The sequence below is a fragment of the Myotis brandtii genome, unplaced genomic scaffold, assembly GCF_000412655.1.
Source record: "Myotis brandtii unplaced genomic scaffold, ASM41265v1 scaffold237, whole genome shotgun sequence".
Taxonomy (NCBI): Eukaryota; Metazoa; Chordata; class Mammalia; order Chiroptera; family Vespertilionidae; genus Myotis; species Myotis brandtii.
Window position 1 is genome coordinate 6,224,564 of NW_005358943.1, and position 17,776 is coordinate 6,242,339.

The window sequence follows — 17,776 nt, forward strand, 5'->3', positions numbered from 1 at the left end:
GCATGGCTGCCGGCTGCCATCTTGGCTGACAGTTAATTTGCATAAGGATATGCTGATTAGCCAATGGGAAGGGTAGCGGTCGTACGCTAATTACCATGTTTCTCTTTTATTAGTGTAGATTGCTTTCCACATCATATCAAAAGTAATAGGATTTATTAATAACAGTCCTTCCCCTCTTCCTCCTTTGCTGACCCCTCCTCCTTTGGACGTGCTCCTTATCTTTACTTTTTTTTTTATTATGGAAAATTTCAGACATATAGCAAAACAGAGTAAAGAGTCATGAACCACCCACCCTCAACCATTATCAGTACATGATCAATCTAGAATGCTCTAAATGAGAGAACCAAGGAGATGACAGATAAGGTTTCTCTTACTGATACAACTATGGTTTTAATACTTCTATTTTTAGATAACCTAAAAGAAATGAAAGAATCCGGCCTTTGTCCTTGCTCTTATAAACCTCAGCTAGTGCTTTGAAATGTAAACTTGCAAATTTGATAAAAGATTTTTTTTAAAGGTGGAGTTTTATTTTTAAAAAAATATATTTTATTGATTTTTTACAGAGAGGAATGGAGAGGGATAAAGAGTTAGAAACATTGATGAGAGAGAAACATTGATCAGCTGCCTCCTGCACACTCCCTACCGGGTATGTGCCCGCAACAAAGGTACATGCCCTTGACCGGAATCGAACCTGGGACCCTTGAGTCCGCAGGCCGACGCTCTATCCACTGAGCGAAACCGGTTAGGGCTATTTTTTTTCATCAGAAATTGTTTATGTGTTTTTTTAAAGTAATTTTAACCCATATTAGAATTAAGTATAGTATAGCTGAGGAGAAAGGAAAGACCAAATGAAAGACAACCCTGTGGCAACCCTGAAAGTGGCAGGTGTGAGAGGGGACAGAGATCTAATCTGAATATATTTTGGATATGTTGGATTTGATAAAGTATATTATTAAAATTAATTTTAGCTATTCCTTTTAATGTTTTAAAATCTGGCTACCACCAAACTTAAAATTACACACACTACTCACATTTGTGGCTTGTATTACTATTTTTCTCTTGGACAGCACTGTTCTAGACTCAACCCTGTTGTAAAAACATGCCCAGCCGGCATGGCTCAGGAGTTGAGCATCAACCTATGAACCAGTAGGTCACCAGTTCCATTCCCTGGATTGCGGCCTCCATCCCCAGTATGGGGTGTGCAGAAGGCAGCCGATCAGTGATTCTCTGTCATCATTGATGTTTCTCTCTCTCCCCCTCCCCCTTCCTCTCTGAAATCAGTGAAAATATATTAAAAACACACACAAAAGGACAGCAGACAAGAATAGAAAGGGAATTAAAGGAAACAATGTGCTTATAAAATTACATTTAAAAAATCTTTAGTACATTTTAATTACATTCTTTAATTTGAAATAGATGTGCTATATCTAGCTTTCCTGTGAGTTTCATTTAGGTTTTCCCTAAACACTCCCCCTCCCCAAGACTTTTATAATTTGCTTTTAAAGTGAAAGAACAGGAATAGCTGGAAGGGACTAATGCTTGAAGTGGGTAAAGCTACAGAATCCTTAAGTGATGGCATTTAGGGAGTTGAATTTAAGTTCTTGGCCATTGTGCTATTCTGAAGATCTTCTTAAGACCTTCATTACCATTTGTTGTTTTTCTTCCAGATGTTGCTAAAAACCTTACTAAGTCCTTTGCTCTTTTCTTCTTCCCAGAGACCCTTGCTTGCACTTAGCATAGCATTAGCACCGATCCAAACCCCAGTTTTGTCAAGGGACTGGAGTGAAGATCAGCCAAGCATTTCTGATCTACAGTTATGTGCAATTCTGAAATCCAAAAACCTCTCAAAACCAAACATTATTTTTGTTAATTCAGTTTGTGGAGAACCTGACCTGAAGCAATATAAGACTATTTGTAGCCTTTATTTATCTCCCTCTGTAGAAATATTTACAATGAACTGCTGCCCTGAACCCAGGAAGAGGGGATATATGCACATTGTGGTAACTTTCTTAAAACAAAAAAGGGCTGAATTCTGAAATATTGCTGGCTCCAAGACTTAGATAAAGGATTTTGGACTTCTTTTACCATCTCACAGAATTGAAAATATTTTATTAACCATAATTCTATATTTAAGATACTTTATCTTTAGCACAAACAGTCTGAACACAGTGACAGAAGTAAATGAGGTCTTCCTGCAATACAGCTTTGTTATGTCACTCTCCTGAAAGTGCTTTCAGAAGTTTCTTGTTTTCTATAACTCTCCTTATCCTGGAATTTTATACCTACCATAGGCTGGTATCTGCCTGGTGATGTCTTCTTTAAGTATCTTTTATATTCTTTCTGCCTCAAAGAGTTTCTTTCAAAGTCAGTCAAGCAAAAAGCATCATTAACTCTGTGTCTTGACATGTGTTATTTCTCTTATTGTGGAAAATCCTTGAATTCTTCAAGGTGGATTTGAATTCCTACTACTTCCTGAAGTTTCTCTTGATTAGCTATAGACTAGAGAAGGTTTATGTATATGTATATGTATATATGTTTTAATGTAAATATAATTTACCTCTACAACTAGATAGTAATTCCTAAGCTAGAAGAAATCCTGTTATAAATTTCTTAGCATTCATCATAATATCATTCATGGTGATTTGAATTTATTAGATATGTTTATTAATGTTGTTTGCTTTTGTGGGGGAGTGCAATGAGGGTCTGGTAGAGCAGCAAACATATGCTCTGATGATACTGTCAACTATTCTTTTTGTTTACTGTTTTAGTTGCTATTGCATAAGCAAACCGTAAAAATGGGGGGTTAGAAATGGGAGTAAGGGCCTGTTGTTTTCTACTAGTTGCCATCTACACTAATAAAAGAGAAACATGGTAATTAGCGTACGACCGCTACCCTTCCCATTGGCTAATCAGCATATCCTTATGCAAATTAACTGTCAGCCAAGATGGCAGCCGGCAGCCAGGCAGCTGGAAGCGAACATGAGGCTTGTAATATATAAAACTCTGTATTACTTACATTCTTCAGTTTAACAGTGTGCAGTGTTTTGGTCTTTTATTTCCACATACTCTTTTATATTTATACTAGAGGCCCAGTGCACGAATTTGGGATTGGGCCGAAACCAGCTCTCCAACATTCCCTGAGGGGTCCCAGATTACAAGAGGGCGCAGGCCAGGCCGAGGGACCCTGCTGGGGCTGGGGAGGGATGCGGGAGGTTGGCCAGCTGGGGAGGGCTTCTGGGAGGGCTCCAGGGCATGTCCGACCCGTATCACTCTGGATTGGCTAGACCCCAGCACCCCAGCAGCAAGCTAACCTACCAGTTGGAGCGTCTGCCCCCTGGTGGTCAGTGCACATCATAGCGAGCAGTTGAGCGGCCTTAGCATATCATTAGCATATTACACTTTGATTGGTTGAATGACTGACCAGACGACTGGACACTTAGCATATTAGGCTTTTATTATATAGGATATTAATTTTTGTTTTGAAGCATTATATTTTATAAATTATATGTAGCCATTTAAATATAGCTGTTTACTTTTAAGGACTGAATAAAACATTTCTCTAAAATAATTTTAAAAGGCAAGAACCAGCATTTACTGAGCATCTAGTACATATCTGGTATTGTGCTATATTTCTTGAATCTTTAACTAATTCTATTCTGTTTTACATGTGAGAAACTGGGTAAAGGTACCCAGTGAGTTTAGAGCTTATATTTGAAATCCAAATCTATCTGATTCTGTCAGAATATCGTTTGCTAATCATGAGAGGTTTCTTTTTAGAGCAGAGGAATGAACGGTAACTACTAAATAGAAGATGCTTAGTTAAGTAAACTAAAAAGATCTTTTGGGATTGTGCTTTTGTTCTTTTTCTCTCTGTGATTTTCAATTTTATTTTTTGCTCATTCTCCAAACTCATACTTAATCAGTAATCTTATGTTTAAGTTGTTCTTTTATCAGAATGAACTAACAAAAATGTTGTAGGATGATGTAGCTAAAAGAGAAGAGTTGGTTGGTCCTGTAATATTTTTGAAGTAGAAATTTACTTTTTATTTTTAAAAAGTTCAGCATAAAGCATCTAATTCAGGATTAGGCATCTTAATTGGAAGGCCAATATTTGGGTACAGTAAAGCAATATTATTTTATTAAGCAGTATTAATTTATTAAATGAAAGATAATGCATATTAATTGATTTAAGATAATACTGAATGAAACTAGGAATACATTAAATCAGATATGTTTTATGTACCATAAACTTGTAAAAAAGTAGTGTTTTAGAGTTTTATGGTACGGAATACTTAGCACTCAGTGTTAGATGCTCTCTGATAAGAATGATGAACTCCTAATGGAGAACATAGGTTCACTGTTAAGTATGTGGCATTTAGATGAGGTAGCAGTATATTTTCTGGGAGATGGGAATTTTGCAGGAGAAACCGGTGAGACTTAGACTGCAACTTTACATATTTGTAGTTTTTCTACATGAGGTAATAGCAGAAACTATAAGACTTGCTAGGCCTTTTTAAGGGTGTTTACAGACAAAGAAGAACTCAAGAAATCTTGGGAAATATCCATCCAGATTTGAAAAAGGAAGGAGGAACAAGGGAAATAAAGACATAAAAAGTAGTCCTGGTTATAGAAAGAGAAATAAGATCATATTGTGCCATGATCGTCAAGAGTAGAGTTTTAGTGGGTGGTTAAGGTTGTCAAATGTTAAAAAGAGACAAAGAACCCAGGAACTGAGAAAAGCAAGGAAGTAGTCATTGACTGTTTTCAGTAGAGTTATTTATTCTGAAGCATAGATTGGAAGAGATTTGTAGGGAGTTAAGGGAATAAATGATAAGAGGTAGAAATAGCTGTTAGAGATCATATTCAAAGAATATGACAGTTAACACAGAATCATTCACCTTTTAAACAGTCTTCATAAAATGGGAGAAATTGTGTTGTGTTAAAGGCAGAAAAGAAGGACCTTCTGGAGAAGGAAAACTTGAAGATCCTGGAAAGGAAGGAAGTAGTATTGGGAGAAAGTTCTTGTAAACGAGGTAGAGGAAGATACTAGAGTTAAGAGATGATTTCCATATTAGGATGAAGAGGCAAAAGTATAGAGTTTTGAAAATAAGCTTTTTCTAAAATAGATTTTCTAAATTATATGTCTAATGAAGGAAAGATTTTGCACCCTGGTCAAAGTTTCCAAGCAGTAATAGATTGGGGCCAGAAATTCTTTCTCTGAGCACTGCCATTAGAAGGGACCAGGAATGTATCCCTTCTCCAAAAGTTGGCGGTCAAATGCATTTTTACATGGATTTATAATTTGAGCAAGAATTTCTTTCATTCATTCAAATGGTTAAGCTGTAGGATCTGATGATAAGAACTGTTATAGAAATTTTTGTTTCCATTTTTAGGAAGGTTTCTTGAGTGTCTTAGGAAACCACTCTTCTTTTAAAAATTATTTAACAAAAATTTATTGAGTTCTTTGCTAGGCCCTTTAATAGTTGTGGAAGGTGCATAAATGGATGAATTAAGGTTCCTGCTATTCTAGAGCTCACCTTTTCGATAGATATGTAAAAAAGTTATCTATCCATTTTCTCTGCTTAGTCCTTTTACTCTTAAAAATCAAATTGACATCATAACATAGACATCATAAAATATGTCCAGGAATGCTTTATAGCAAGAAAATATAAATGTAAAAAGTTTAAGCTCTTGTCTCAAATTAAAGAGAAATTATTAACTTTAAACAGTATTTAATGTAGGAATTAGAGTAGTACTTAATTCTTTTTAACTATATTTATGACTTTTCTTTTTAATCCTCACAAGAGGTTGTGCTTTTACTAATTTTAGGGAGGGAGGGGAAGAAGGGAGGGAGAGAGAAGGAGGGAGGGAGGGGAAGAAAGAGGGAGAGAGAGAGAAAGAGAGATCAATTGGTTGCCTCTCATATGCACCCCAGCACAGGGATCAAATCGGAAACCTAGGCATGTACCCTCACCAGAGTGTATGGAACAATGCTCCAACCAGCTGAGCCACCCAGCCAGGGCTATGCTTAATGACTTTAAAAAAACATTTATATGAATACAGATTTATACAGTTGGCTTAATATAAGTTCTGTTGTATCTGATATGAACAGATAAATATTCAACTAATATAATTTCTCATTCATCAGATATAAATCAGATATTTATTGATAATTGCAAGTGAAAATATAGCACAGTTTTGCTTTGTTCAATTTTTAAGTACTTCATCTGTTTCTAAGGTTTGGCTGTTCTTAGAACGTTAGCAGGTGCTTTAAAATTTTTAGAGAGGAGAGATAAAGAACATCTAGTTGTCATTCCATCTAGGCAATCACATTATTTGCTTACATGGAATATTTCTTACTAATTTTATAGATAAAAAATTAATACGTTGTAGATAAGATTGTATCTGATATTTTTTGTAGACAGGTTGGGGGGCAGATATTGATTACATGTACATGTTTTTAGTACCATTATAACATTTCTGAAGGATAATTTGCATAAGATCACTTTAAATAGAAATGATCTCAGGGACTTGCAAGTTGGTGCTTTAGAAGACTTATTCTATCTTGTAGAAAGAAGCTGCTGCTGCAATATCAGAGACAGAACACCTTGATTACTTCTAGGGAAATTGCTGATATTTATGAAAGTATCAGAGTGTATTTAATAATGTTAATTTTAAGTAAAAACAATGAAATAAAAAATATACTAAGTGGAGTCCTAAAAAATACTTCAGCTCCAGCTCTGTTTTCAAGTTGTGTGAACTGATATGAATGTTTCCTTAGATGTAAAAAAGGCAAAATTCTCAGGATAAAATGTTCTAAAACAGATCCTATATAATAAAGAGCTAATATGCTAATTAAACTGGACGGCGGAACGACCTTCCGGAACGACCTTCCAGAACAACCAGTGGGCGGGGCCGGGGGGGGCGTGTGGGGCAGCTGGGGCTGCGAAGGCCTACTCTTGCACGAATTTCATGCATTGGGCCTCTAGTATGCAATAAGATAATGTATGGGAAGGTACATTATAATTTGAAAACAAGGTACAAGCAAACTTAAAGTGATGATATAGTATTTTTAATTTTTACATAATCATTTAACAGAAGAGCTAATATTGCCAAATTTTTTAGAAGGAAGGGTAATAAGAGATTGGAGAAATAGAGATAAAATATGAGCTTATATTGAATATTTGAAACCACCCTCATTAAACAGCATTTTGTCATTTTGTGAAAGCATTGTAATAAGGATAAATAAGATGACACTTGGATTTTGATGTAACAGAAAGTTATATTGGTCATTTTTACATACATTTGAAGAATAAGTATACATCTTTTTCCCTTCACTTGAAGGTTATGAATACTGATGGCACTGGGAGACGAGTACTAGTGGAAGACAAAATTCCTCACATTTTTGGGTTTACTTTGTTGGGTGACTATGTTTACTGGACTGACTGGCAGAGGCGGAGCATCGAAAGAGTACACAAACGGAGTGCAGAGAGGGAAATCATCATAGATCAGCTCCCTGACCTCATGGGCCTAAAGGCCACAAATGTTCATCGAATCATTGGTAAGTTATTCCCAAGTTCTCTTAGAGGTGGATGCCAGAAATGAATAAAGATGGAGATAGGTAGCAGTTTGTAAAGCAGCATTGTGAATTGTTGATGTTTTGAGGAAATATAGAAATCAGTAAAACCTTAAACCGCCCCTTCCCCCCCCCCCCCTTTTTTTTTTTTTAACCAGGAAAGGTTTTTTTAAATGTTGACTTACTACTCTGGTCACATAGTTTGAATTGAAGGGTGCTCATACACACACACACACACACACACACACACACCATCAAAAGAATTCAATCCTATTGTATGAATAATGTAGCTTATTATTGTAAGCTTACTGTGGGTACAGAGGAAAGCATTTTGCAATACTTTAATTCCCAATTGATTAGCAAGTGAGTTTTGTTTGAACTGCTCCATTTCCGACCTTGGCCAGTTCACCCCTCCTCAGGCCCTCACTCCTGGAAGGTCACCACATTGATGCCAACTTTGTGCAGACACTTGAATGGCATAGCATATACTGTACTTCAATATGCTACAGCTAAGAACTCCTGGTCTCTAGTGATTCTCCTGGCTTGGCCTACCCAATAGCTGGGGCCACAGTTTGCAACACTGCACTAGGCCTTTTATTCACTGTCTGTGCTCATAGTGCTTGTTGGTGAGATTAGAATTAAAACTCTAGATTTGGGAGCAGATATAATCATAAGTCTCTGCGAACCAAAAGCTCAGTCATTTTAAAGTAACAATGTGTTGATTGTGTCAATGTGTGTGTCCTTCTGTGCCCTTTTATAATTAATTTATCTTTTAGGTTCCAACCCCTGTGCTGATGAAAATGGGGGATGTAGCCATCTTTGCCTCTATAGACCTCAGGGCCTTCGCTGTGCCTGTCCCATTGGCTTTGAACTCATCAGTGACATGAAGACCTGCATTGTCCCAGAGGCTTTCCTTTTGTTTTCTCGGAGAGCAGATATCAGGCGAATTTCTTTGGAAACTAACAATAATAATGTGGCCATTCCACTCACTGGTGTCAAAGAAGCTTCTGCTTTGGATTTTGATGTGACAGACAACCGAATTTACTGGACTGATATATCACTCAAGGTTAGCAAAAGAAGTGGAATGTTAAAACAGGACTAAAAAGGAGAGTTGATAGAATTTCTGAGTCTTCATTCTGTGATCGATCAATCTCCCTCAATGCTTAATAGGCAAAGTTCAGTAAAACTTTAAACTTTTAAAGGAAGCCAAGGGAAAGGCCCATTGAGTATTTAATTTACTGCCTTTTAATAGAAGATATGTTGCTTAAGCATCTAAATCTGTAAGACATAATCTTGCTCTACTATGTTCCCTTTGAAGATAATGAGTGACTTTTAGAGAGTAAGCAATTGCATGTTTCACATAAATGGCATATAGAGACTTAATTTATTTTCAACAAAATTTTGGAACCTGAGGTAGAAAATGCCAGTTATGAGTTATAGCACAACTTTAGTTTCTTTTTCCTGGAATAAACATTGAAAAGCATACTGAGTTAAAAAGGAGTTCTCAGAAAATCTGGAGAATAATGTTTTCTTCCAAATTGTTTTGGGCTTGTTTCACATAATTTGAGTAAAATTTTGTCTAACATGCAAAATCATGGCATTTTGGAGCCAGAGTAAGATTCTTTTTTTAAAAAAATTTTTTATTATTGAAAGTATTTCTTGTCTCCTTTTCCCCACATTGACCTCTCTCCACCTGCTCCCGCCTCGCCCCCCCCCACACACAGAGTAGGATTCTGATGATATTCTGTAAAGTCTCTTAAATGAGTAAATAAGTGAAATAAATATATAAATCTTGGCTTTTACTGTGATTTTCTAAGTTTCCTCATCTTGTAAATAGAGACGAGCCCTATCTTGCAGGGCTATTGTGAGGTTTAACTAAGAAAATTTATGTACATAAACTACTTAGGATAATGCCTGGCAGCTGTTATTAATAGTTTGACTTAGATTGTTTTAAATTTTAGGGAATTCAAAGCTGCAGTTTGTTTATTTATTTATTTATTTATTTATTATTATTTTAATCCTCACCCGAGGATAGGTTTTTATTGATTTTTAGAGGGGAAGGGAGAATAAGAGAAAAAAAGAAACATCGATGTGAGAGAGAAACATCGATTGGTTGCCTCCCGTATGCACCCTGATCGGGGATCGAACCCACAACCTAGGTATGTGTCCTTACCAGGAATCAAACCCAAGTCCTTCTGGTGTACGGGACAGTACTCCAACCAACCAACTGCACTACCCAACCAGGGCAGTATTATGTGTTTTATAAGGTATAAGTTTATTGAAATCTTATCAGATTGACACAGTGACATGGCATACTTTCAAGCACCTTTAAAAAGTTGATTACCAGTGAAGAGTTTACAACATTCTGGTCACATTTTTTTCACTTGGTTAATAAATTTTAAAAGAAAAGTCATTCCACTGTCTTACTAGAATAACTTTTTGGTCCTTAAGAACCTCAAAAATTTCTCCCTGAATTGGCAATAAAACTTGAGTTCACATTTGCATTTATTAGAACTTGATATAATTTGTTTCCTGTATTAAGAAACTGTATTAAGAAATATATATTAAGAAACTGTATCTCTGGCTCTTCTGGATCCTCCCAACCAACAAAACCCAAATCAAACATTCTTTTTCCAAGTGTTTTGTACTTAAGCCATTTGACTTTGCTGTTAATCTTATTTTTGCAGACCATCAGCAGAGCCTTTATGAATGGCAGTGCATTGGAACATGTGGTGGAATTTGGCTTAGATTATCCAGAAGGCATGGCAGTAGACTGGCTTGGGAAGAACTTGTATTGGGCAGACACAGGAACAAATCGAATTGAAGCATCAAAGTTGGATGGGCAGCACCGACAAGTTTTGGTGTGGAAAGACCTAGACAGTCCCAGAGCTCTTGCGTTGGACCCTGCTGAAGGGTAAACAGCTTTATGTATGCATTCTTTGCAACTACATTGTACATGGCCTACTACATGAGTTATATTCTTCTTTGTTAATCCTCACCCAAGAATATGTTTCCTTTGACTTTAGAGAGAGAGGGAGGTAAGGAGTGTGAGAGAGGAAGAGACAGAGAGAGACAGAGAGAGGTAATGATGTGACCTGGGGGTTGAACCTACAACCTTTTTGGTGCACAGGATGATGTCCAACCAACTGAGCCATCTGGCCAGGGCATGGGTTATGTTCTTGATGTTTTAATTCTTATTAGGAATCTGACGACTAAACTATATAGATAGGCCTTATTTTAAAACCATTAGCTGACATTTCACTGATTTAGAATTAATAATTATTAGCTAAATTTTACTTTCGTCATTATGAACATTCGATGAAGAATGAATAGTGAAATGGATTATTAATTAAATATTACTGCTTGTATTTATATACTAAATAAACAGCCTTCATAAAGATATCAAGTCTATATTTTCTTGCATCCCCTCCCAAGTTATACCAGATTCCAAACCTATTAAAGTAAATTCTCTGAAATAAATGTTATGTGCAAAGAAATGACTGCATTTAAAAAAGCTCCATTTTAGAATATTCATTCAAGAGGACTATTTTGATCATTATTTATAAGCTTGAAGAAACTTTGTTATTAAACAGTTAACTGGTTTTGTGGATTGTTGAGCCACTATTTATTTATAAAGTGATGCTTTCCAAGAGTAGATGATCCTGCATGATTTAGAAAAATTTAAAAAGCCAGCAGCTAAGAGATATAAAATTTGAAGAGTAATTTTACTTTTAAAAGCAGAAGTTAATGTGAACATACAAGAATATTTTACCATATCTACAATTAAAAATAGTTTCCCTGAATCACATTAATTCCATGATGAGCTAGTTAGCCATACCAAAGACAGTTTCTCTGTGCTGACATGTTGTGGTTGGATTATGGTGATCTTTTACTTTAATAGCTTCAGTTACCAGACAGATAAATTTAGTAGTTGGGACTAAGAACTCTAGTTTATGTGGCTGCTGGCAACTGTGAAATTTCTCTCACAGTTGTTTCTCTCTGGCTCTTGTGGTGTGCACGTGCCTGTGAGTAGACAAGTACAGATGCAAACAAAGCCCAAGACCAACTTTTCAGAAAAGCATTGCTACCAAGTCAGCCATCAGCTGACAGGCTCCTGAGTACATGTCTGTCCTCAGGTATGCTCAGGTATGTGATGAGAGTTGGCATGTGGAGTGCTTTTCTAGTCCCAGTATTCAGAGTGTTTCGAAACTAACACCTTACTAGTTTTAGTTGAAAGGGCATTTGGCTAAAGAATTGGGTATAGTTCTAGCTCTGTCATGTGACTGGCTTGAGGACATTGGACAAATTGTTCACATTTCTTTCAGTGCTTTGGCCTCCTCATAAGAAAAAGCCCATATAGTACTGTGGAGCTGCTGTAAGGTTAATATGAAAAACTTGAAAAAGTAAAATAAAAGCAAAAGCATATTCTAAAATTTCATAAGGATTATAGTTCCAGTGTTCAATGCCAGATGACATATTAAGGAGTGATTCATTGATCTTACACACACAGTATGTTCCATTCTTTTTTGACTTCAGTTTAAAGCTATTAATTTGTATTTTTTATATACTTCTGCATCTTGTTTTCGGGGAGAGATTATAGAAGTCGAAAAGTAAGTTTAAAAATTTAAAAACTCAAATTAGTTGTATTCAGAAATACATAAAGATATATTGTTTAGAAGTGAACCAGATTTGGAGACCAGAGCTTTAATTCTTCTTATCTTCTTGAATATTAGTTTTATAAATACAAGTGTTGCAATAAGGAAATCACTGGTTTGTTTCCAATTCCTAGGTTTTGGATGGAACAGATTCATTGGAAAAACTAAGGAAAGCTGACTCATTTCCTTTTTAGGATATAAGAAAAAAATACTTAGCTGAGGGTGCCAAAATAATTGAAAAATTATAGCAATGATTTTGTTTTACCAATTTCCTTGATTTAATGTATATTTTTCTTTAAAATTATTTAGTTAACTATGCATCAATGTAGCTCTTTCTCCCAAGTAATCAAAAGTGAAATTATAAATATCCATTATTTTGAATTTAGGTTTATGTATTGGACTGAATGGGGTGGAAAACCTAAGATAGACAGAGCTGCCATGGATGGAAGTGAACGTACTACACTAGTTCCAAATGTGGGGCGTGCAAATGGCCTAACTATTGATTATGCTAAAAGGAGGCTCTACTGGACAGACCTGGACACCAACTTAATAGAATCTTCAAATATGCTGGGTAAGTTCTGCTTCTTTCTGTTCAAACCGATAGTAGTAGATTGTTCTTTCTATGCAAAAATCAGAAAGGTTGCTATTACCATTGGTTATGGTCTGTTAATAAAATTTCACATGAATGTCTAGATTCTTCTTCTGGCTAGCATTGTATTCTATTTATTTATTTATTTATTATTTATTTATTTTTTTAAAATATATTTTATTGATTTTTTACAGAGAGGAAGGGAGAGAGATAGAGAGTTAGAAACATCGATCAGCTGCCTCCTGCACATCTCCCACCGGGGATGTGCCCGCAACCCAGGTACATGCCCCCGACCGGAATCGAACCCGGGACCCCTCAGTCTGCAGGCCGACGCTCTATCCACTGAGCCAAACCGGTTTCGGCTATTCTATTTATTATTACAACAGTGGGCTAGATACCTGGATTCATATCTCTTTATTTTGTGGAAATTTAATTATTGTTCTTATAATGGAATTTATAACCCCTAGATATTCCTGAAGTGACTTTTTGTACCAGTAAAATACAGTATATGCATTTCCATCTTATTATTGAATGAAGAAGAAAAATTGAATTATGGGCCCTTTTGGAGAGAAAATAAGACCACAATCAAAATAGACCATTTACAAGAGTTTAAACAAACTCAGTGATTTATAGCAAGAATATAAGTTTGAGGCATGGGGTCAGACTGCAGATGGATTGATTTCAGAGGACTGGTCTGGTTTTAGAATTGCTTTTAAATGAATTGTTCTATTTTAAATTGCTAACAAATGTTGGTTTTAATGTTAAAATTTGGAGGATGGGGCAATGAGACTCATATTCTTAGAAAATTCATCCCTCTGCTTTTCCCTTTTCTACTGCCTTTCTGAAAATAGGACTCAACCGTGAAGTTATAGCAGATGACTTGCCTCATCCTTTTGGCTTAACTCAGTACCAAGATTACATCTACTGGACGGACTGGAGCCGACGCAGCATTGAGCGTGCCAACAAAACTAGTGGCCAAAACCGCACCATCATACAGGGCCATTTGGATTATGTGATGGACATCCTCGTCTTTCACTCCTCTCGGCAGGCAGGCTGGAATGAGTGTGCTTCCAGCAATGGGCACTGCTCCCACCTCTGCTTGGCTGTGCCAGTGGGAGGTTTTGTTTGTGGATGTCCTGCCCACTACTCTCTTAATGCTGACAACAGGACTTGTAGTGGTAAGCTGCATTTCTCCAAAGCAAACTAGAAATAGAGGGGAAAAAAGGACTTTGAAAACACTGCGGTTCATGTTCTTTCTAGAGTAAAAAGTTGCAGAAGTCCAGAGCTATTGATTTGTTTAATAAAAGGGAAGGACTAGAGATGGAAAAATGCATGTTTTTGTTATTACTTATTTGATGATAGCTAGTTGATATTATGGGATAATAGATGTTGTAGAAAAATCTTTTACCCTTGAGCATTAAATATTTAGTGTAGAATTTGCATAGCTTCATTGAGACAGTCATACATATTTGCTATACATAATTAATTCATATTTATTCATTACAAAGAAAGAGAAGAGCAGTACAAATAGTACAACAAGAGGATCTCCAAAATACAATCACTTTGTCCTTTGAAGTTCATAGAATAGGCTAAAGATAAAAAAATTTGAGTATAAAAGGCCAGGTAGAAAATGCATATGAGTAAATTTAGTCAGTATGAAACAGCAGAACATAGCTGGGAGACTAGAGCACATGCTCTGAACATAGTGGGTGGTTGCTACTTAACTCCAACTTTTATTTATTTATTTATTTTGGCTATATCATCTCCTGATTGTAAATGAAATAAGGTAGTGCATATTAAATACACATACACACACACTGCGAACAACAACAAAACATAGTGTTTAACAATACAGGTTGACTTAAAGAAAACTAGTTTATAATTCAAGTATTCATGGAAACCCATATCAGTGGATAGACAAGAACAAATAGGTAGATAGGATAAAGAAGTAGAGAATTAGATCAGAAAGAGTAGATTCATGGGAGAGAAGTAGGATATGATTCACTAGGGTAGACGGTACAAACTGCATAGGATATTGTATGTAATTATCGAAATTACTTTATTCTGTGCCTGGAAGTACAAGACATAACATAGGAAAGGATTTGGTCTCTTCTGACACAAGGCTTCAGTCCTGAAAAGGAGCATAAGTTTATAGTTGAATGATTCGGAGTCTCTGCCACATTAGTTTTGTGTTTTACTAAAGCAAGTCACATAAATTTTTAAACCTTAATTTTTGTCATTTGTAAAATGGGAATAATAGTAACTACTTTGTTGGGTTGCTGTGAAAATTGAATAAGGTATAACATGATTGATTGCTGTAGAGAATGGATTTAAGGTGGGAAAAAAGTGAGAGAAAAGTTATTTAGACTAGTGTGGTAATGCTGGAAGACTTGGACTGGGGTGGTGGCAGTGGAGATGGAGAGAAGCTGATGGAATTAAGGTGTATTTTGAAACTAGAATGAATAGACCTTGTTAATGGGTTGTATGTGGGGGAGAAGTAAAGGGAGGTAACAGTGATTATTTGATTCATGGTTTGATCAGTTAAGTAGATAGTAGATGAGGAAATATGAAGAGGAAAGTTAGTTTTCAGAAGGAAATAAAATTAATTTTAGGCAGGTTTATATTGATATTTCTATGGGGTATTGCAGTAGAAAAACGAAATAAGTTGGGAGAAGATCCCAGAGCTCAGAGAAGAGAGATGAGGTTGGACAGATAACGAACCAATTAAGTAATCTTTATCATGGGTTAGATGGAGATACATGTTTTTGAAAAATATGGAGAAAGGATGGAGAGGAGGATTGCAAAGTTAAATAGGGTGATTAGAGAAGTCACTACTGAAAAAGTGACATTATGTCATGACCTGAAGGAGATGAGGAAATGAGCTATGTGGATATCTGGGGTAAAACCTATCAAACAAAAAAGGGGCAGCAAATGCAAAGGACCAAGGGGAGAACATGTTTGACATGTTAGAGGAACACCTAGGAGGCCAGTGTTGTTGGAACAGAATGAATAAGTAGATTAGGTCAGAGGAAACAGGAAACCAAATTGTGTAATCCCTTGTTCAGTACTAAAGTGGCTGGCTTTTATGGCAACTTTGTGCAAATTGGGGAAAGGTGTTTCCTCTGGGCAGATGGAGCTGTGCCACTGCATGGCTTGGATGGTGAAGTATGGATTGGACTTCAGTCCCAACTCCATGCCTTGGGCACAGTGCACAAATGGCACAGTCAGACGTGGTGAGCTGGGCCTTGTAGATTACGCTGTCTTCAAACAAGAGCAATGCCTCCCTTTAAACTACAGGTGAACACTTGTGCCTTCAACAGAGAACTAAAAAGCTCCCTTCTGCTTACACCTCATCCTTCAACTTCTGCATGTTGGCTCTTTTCATTGTGGGAATGTAAAACTCAGACAGCCTGAGAGGATAATTTTTAAAGCACTATTCCCCAGGAGATGAGGTGGTTAGAGGTTGCATAAATTAGTATGGATTTAGGTTTACAAAATTGCATATTCTTTGTTACTTTAAGCACTGAAAGACTTGTAAGTGAAAACGTCAGCTTTCTTTTAGAAATATTAAGCCAGTTAATTATAATTGCTAATGTTAACTTTAGACTTTTTGAAACAAGCATTTATTTGGAGCCATGTTTGGCTTTGTCTTAATTCACATTTCTAGAACACCTAATTGTAGAATCTTATTGAAGGCTAAAACTTGATTCAAAAGAAATAGTACTCAGTAAAATATACTAGGAGCCAAGTATATATTTGATATTGTTTCCCAGTCAGGAAAAGTTGGCAACTAAAATTATGGGGTCTTTCTTCTAAGTCTCAATGTATGTCTTAGTATAGGTGATGCTTATTGTGTTGGAAATTTACAATTTAGAGCTTTTTTTTTCTTGCTTTACAAGAAAGTAGTACCGCCAAAACACAATTCTTTAAATTAAAAAGGATGCGAGACTTGTGAGCTACTCTGTTGCAGCTTGTGTTCTTACTATTTAAGACACAGGTTCTACTAAAATTGTTAAAAGTTGTTAAATCAATATGTGATGGACTCCAGATAATGGAGAGCGCAACAGGGAACATTGGAATATGTTCTAAATCTTCTAAGTCAAGTGTGGACTTTTATATCTTTGTCAAATGCTTCACTGAACTCAAGTCTCTTATGATTCCACTGTGGACAAAATAGGAAAAAAATGGCTAGGTGGCTATGTCATTGAGTAAATTATAACTGGTTTGGGAACAAGAATGCTGATTAGAGTCACTTTGAAGAGGGTTTCTGGGGAGATACCAAAGGATTTTGTCCTCAGTCTTACCTCTTCAACATTTATGTGTGTTTTGTTTGAGATATAGCTACAGGCTGATCAAATCTTTAAGTGATACAGGACTTAGTCTGTGTTTCAGATTTGCTCTTTTCTTTCTTGAAGCTCCAACTACTTTCCTGCTCTTCAGTCAGAAGAGCGCCATCAACCGCATGGTAATTGATGAACAGCAGAGTCCCGACATCATCCTTCCTATCCACAGCCTTCGGAACGTCCGGGCCATTGACTATGACCCACTGGACAAACAACTGTATTGGATTGATTCACGACAAAACATGATCCGAAAAGCACAAGAAGATGGAAGCCAGGTAATTCAAGGCTCAGTACAAAAACCATTTTTTTTTCCATCTAGTAATTGGACTAGCCAATCATCTTATTTTATTTTTATTGACTCTGCACGTGCGTGTGTGTTTGTGTGAGTGTGTGTGTGCGCGCACACGTGTGAAACAAATTCTGGACTGAGCAGCTTTTCCCCCTTCTAATGATCTTTGAATATACAATCCTATCTAATAAAAGAGAAACATGGTAATTAGCCGTACATCCGCTACCCTTCCCATTGGCTAATCAGGGCAATATGCAAATTAACTGCCAGCCAAGATGGCGGCCGGCAGCCATGCACTGAAGCGAACAGGGAGGCTTGCTTGCT

General features: G+C 36.5%; 1 protein-coding gene and 1 long non-coding RNA gene across 2 annotated transcripts in view; one reads left to right on the top strand and one right to left on the bottom strand.

Annotated features, from left to right (window-relative positions):
• The window catches only part of LOC106726199, a 20,455-nt gene extending 18,714 nt beyond the window's left edge, over positions 1-1,741 (bottom strand). Inside the window, exon 1 of the long non-coding RNA XR_001362218.1 lies at positions 1,732-1,741. This is a non-coding gene — a long non-coding RNA (uncharacterized LOC106726199). The remainder of the gene's footprint in view (positions 1-1,731) is intronic.
• Positions 1-17,776, top strand: part of LRP6 (low density lipoprotein receptor-related protein 6) — a 134,965-nt gene that overhangs the window by 80,426 nt on the left and 36,763 nt on the right. The window contains exons 8-13 of the mRNA XM_014540204.1: positions 7,345-7,561; positions 8,353-8,642; positions 10,264-10,490; positions 12,618-12,802; positions 13,672-13,998; positions 17,236-17,438. Coding sequence (XP_014395690.1) covers positions 7,345-7,561; positions 8,353-8,642; positions 10,264-10,490; positions 12,618-12,802; positions 13,672-13,998; positions 17,236-17,438 — 1,449 coding nt within the window. The remainder of the gene's footprint in view (positions 1-7,344; positions 7,562-8,352; positions 8,643-10,263; positions 10,491-12,617; positions 12,803-13,671; positions 13,999-17,235; positions 17,439-17,776) is intronic.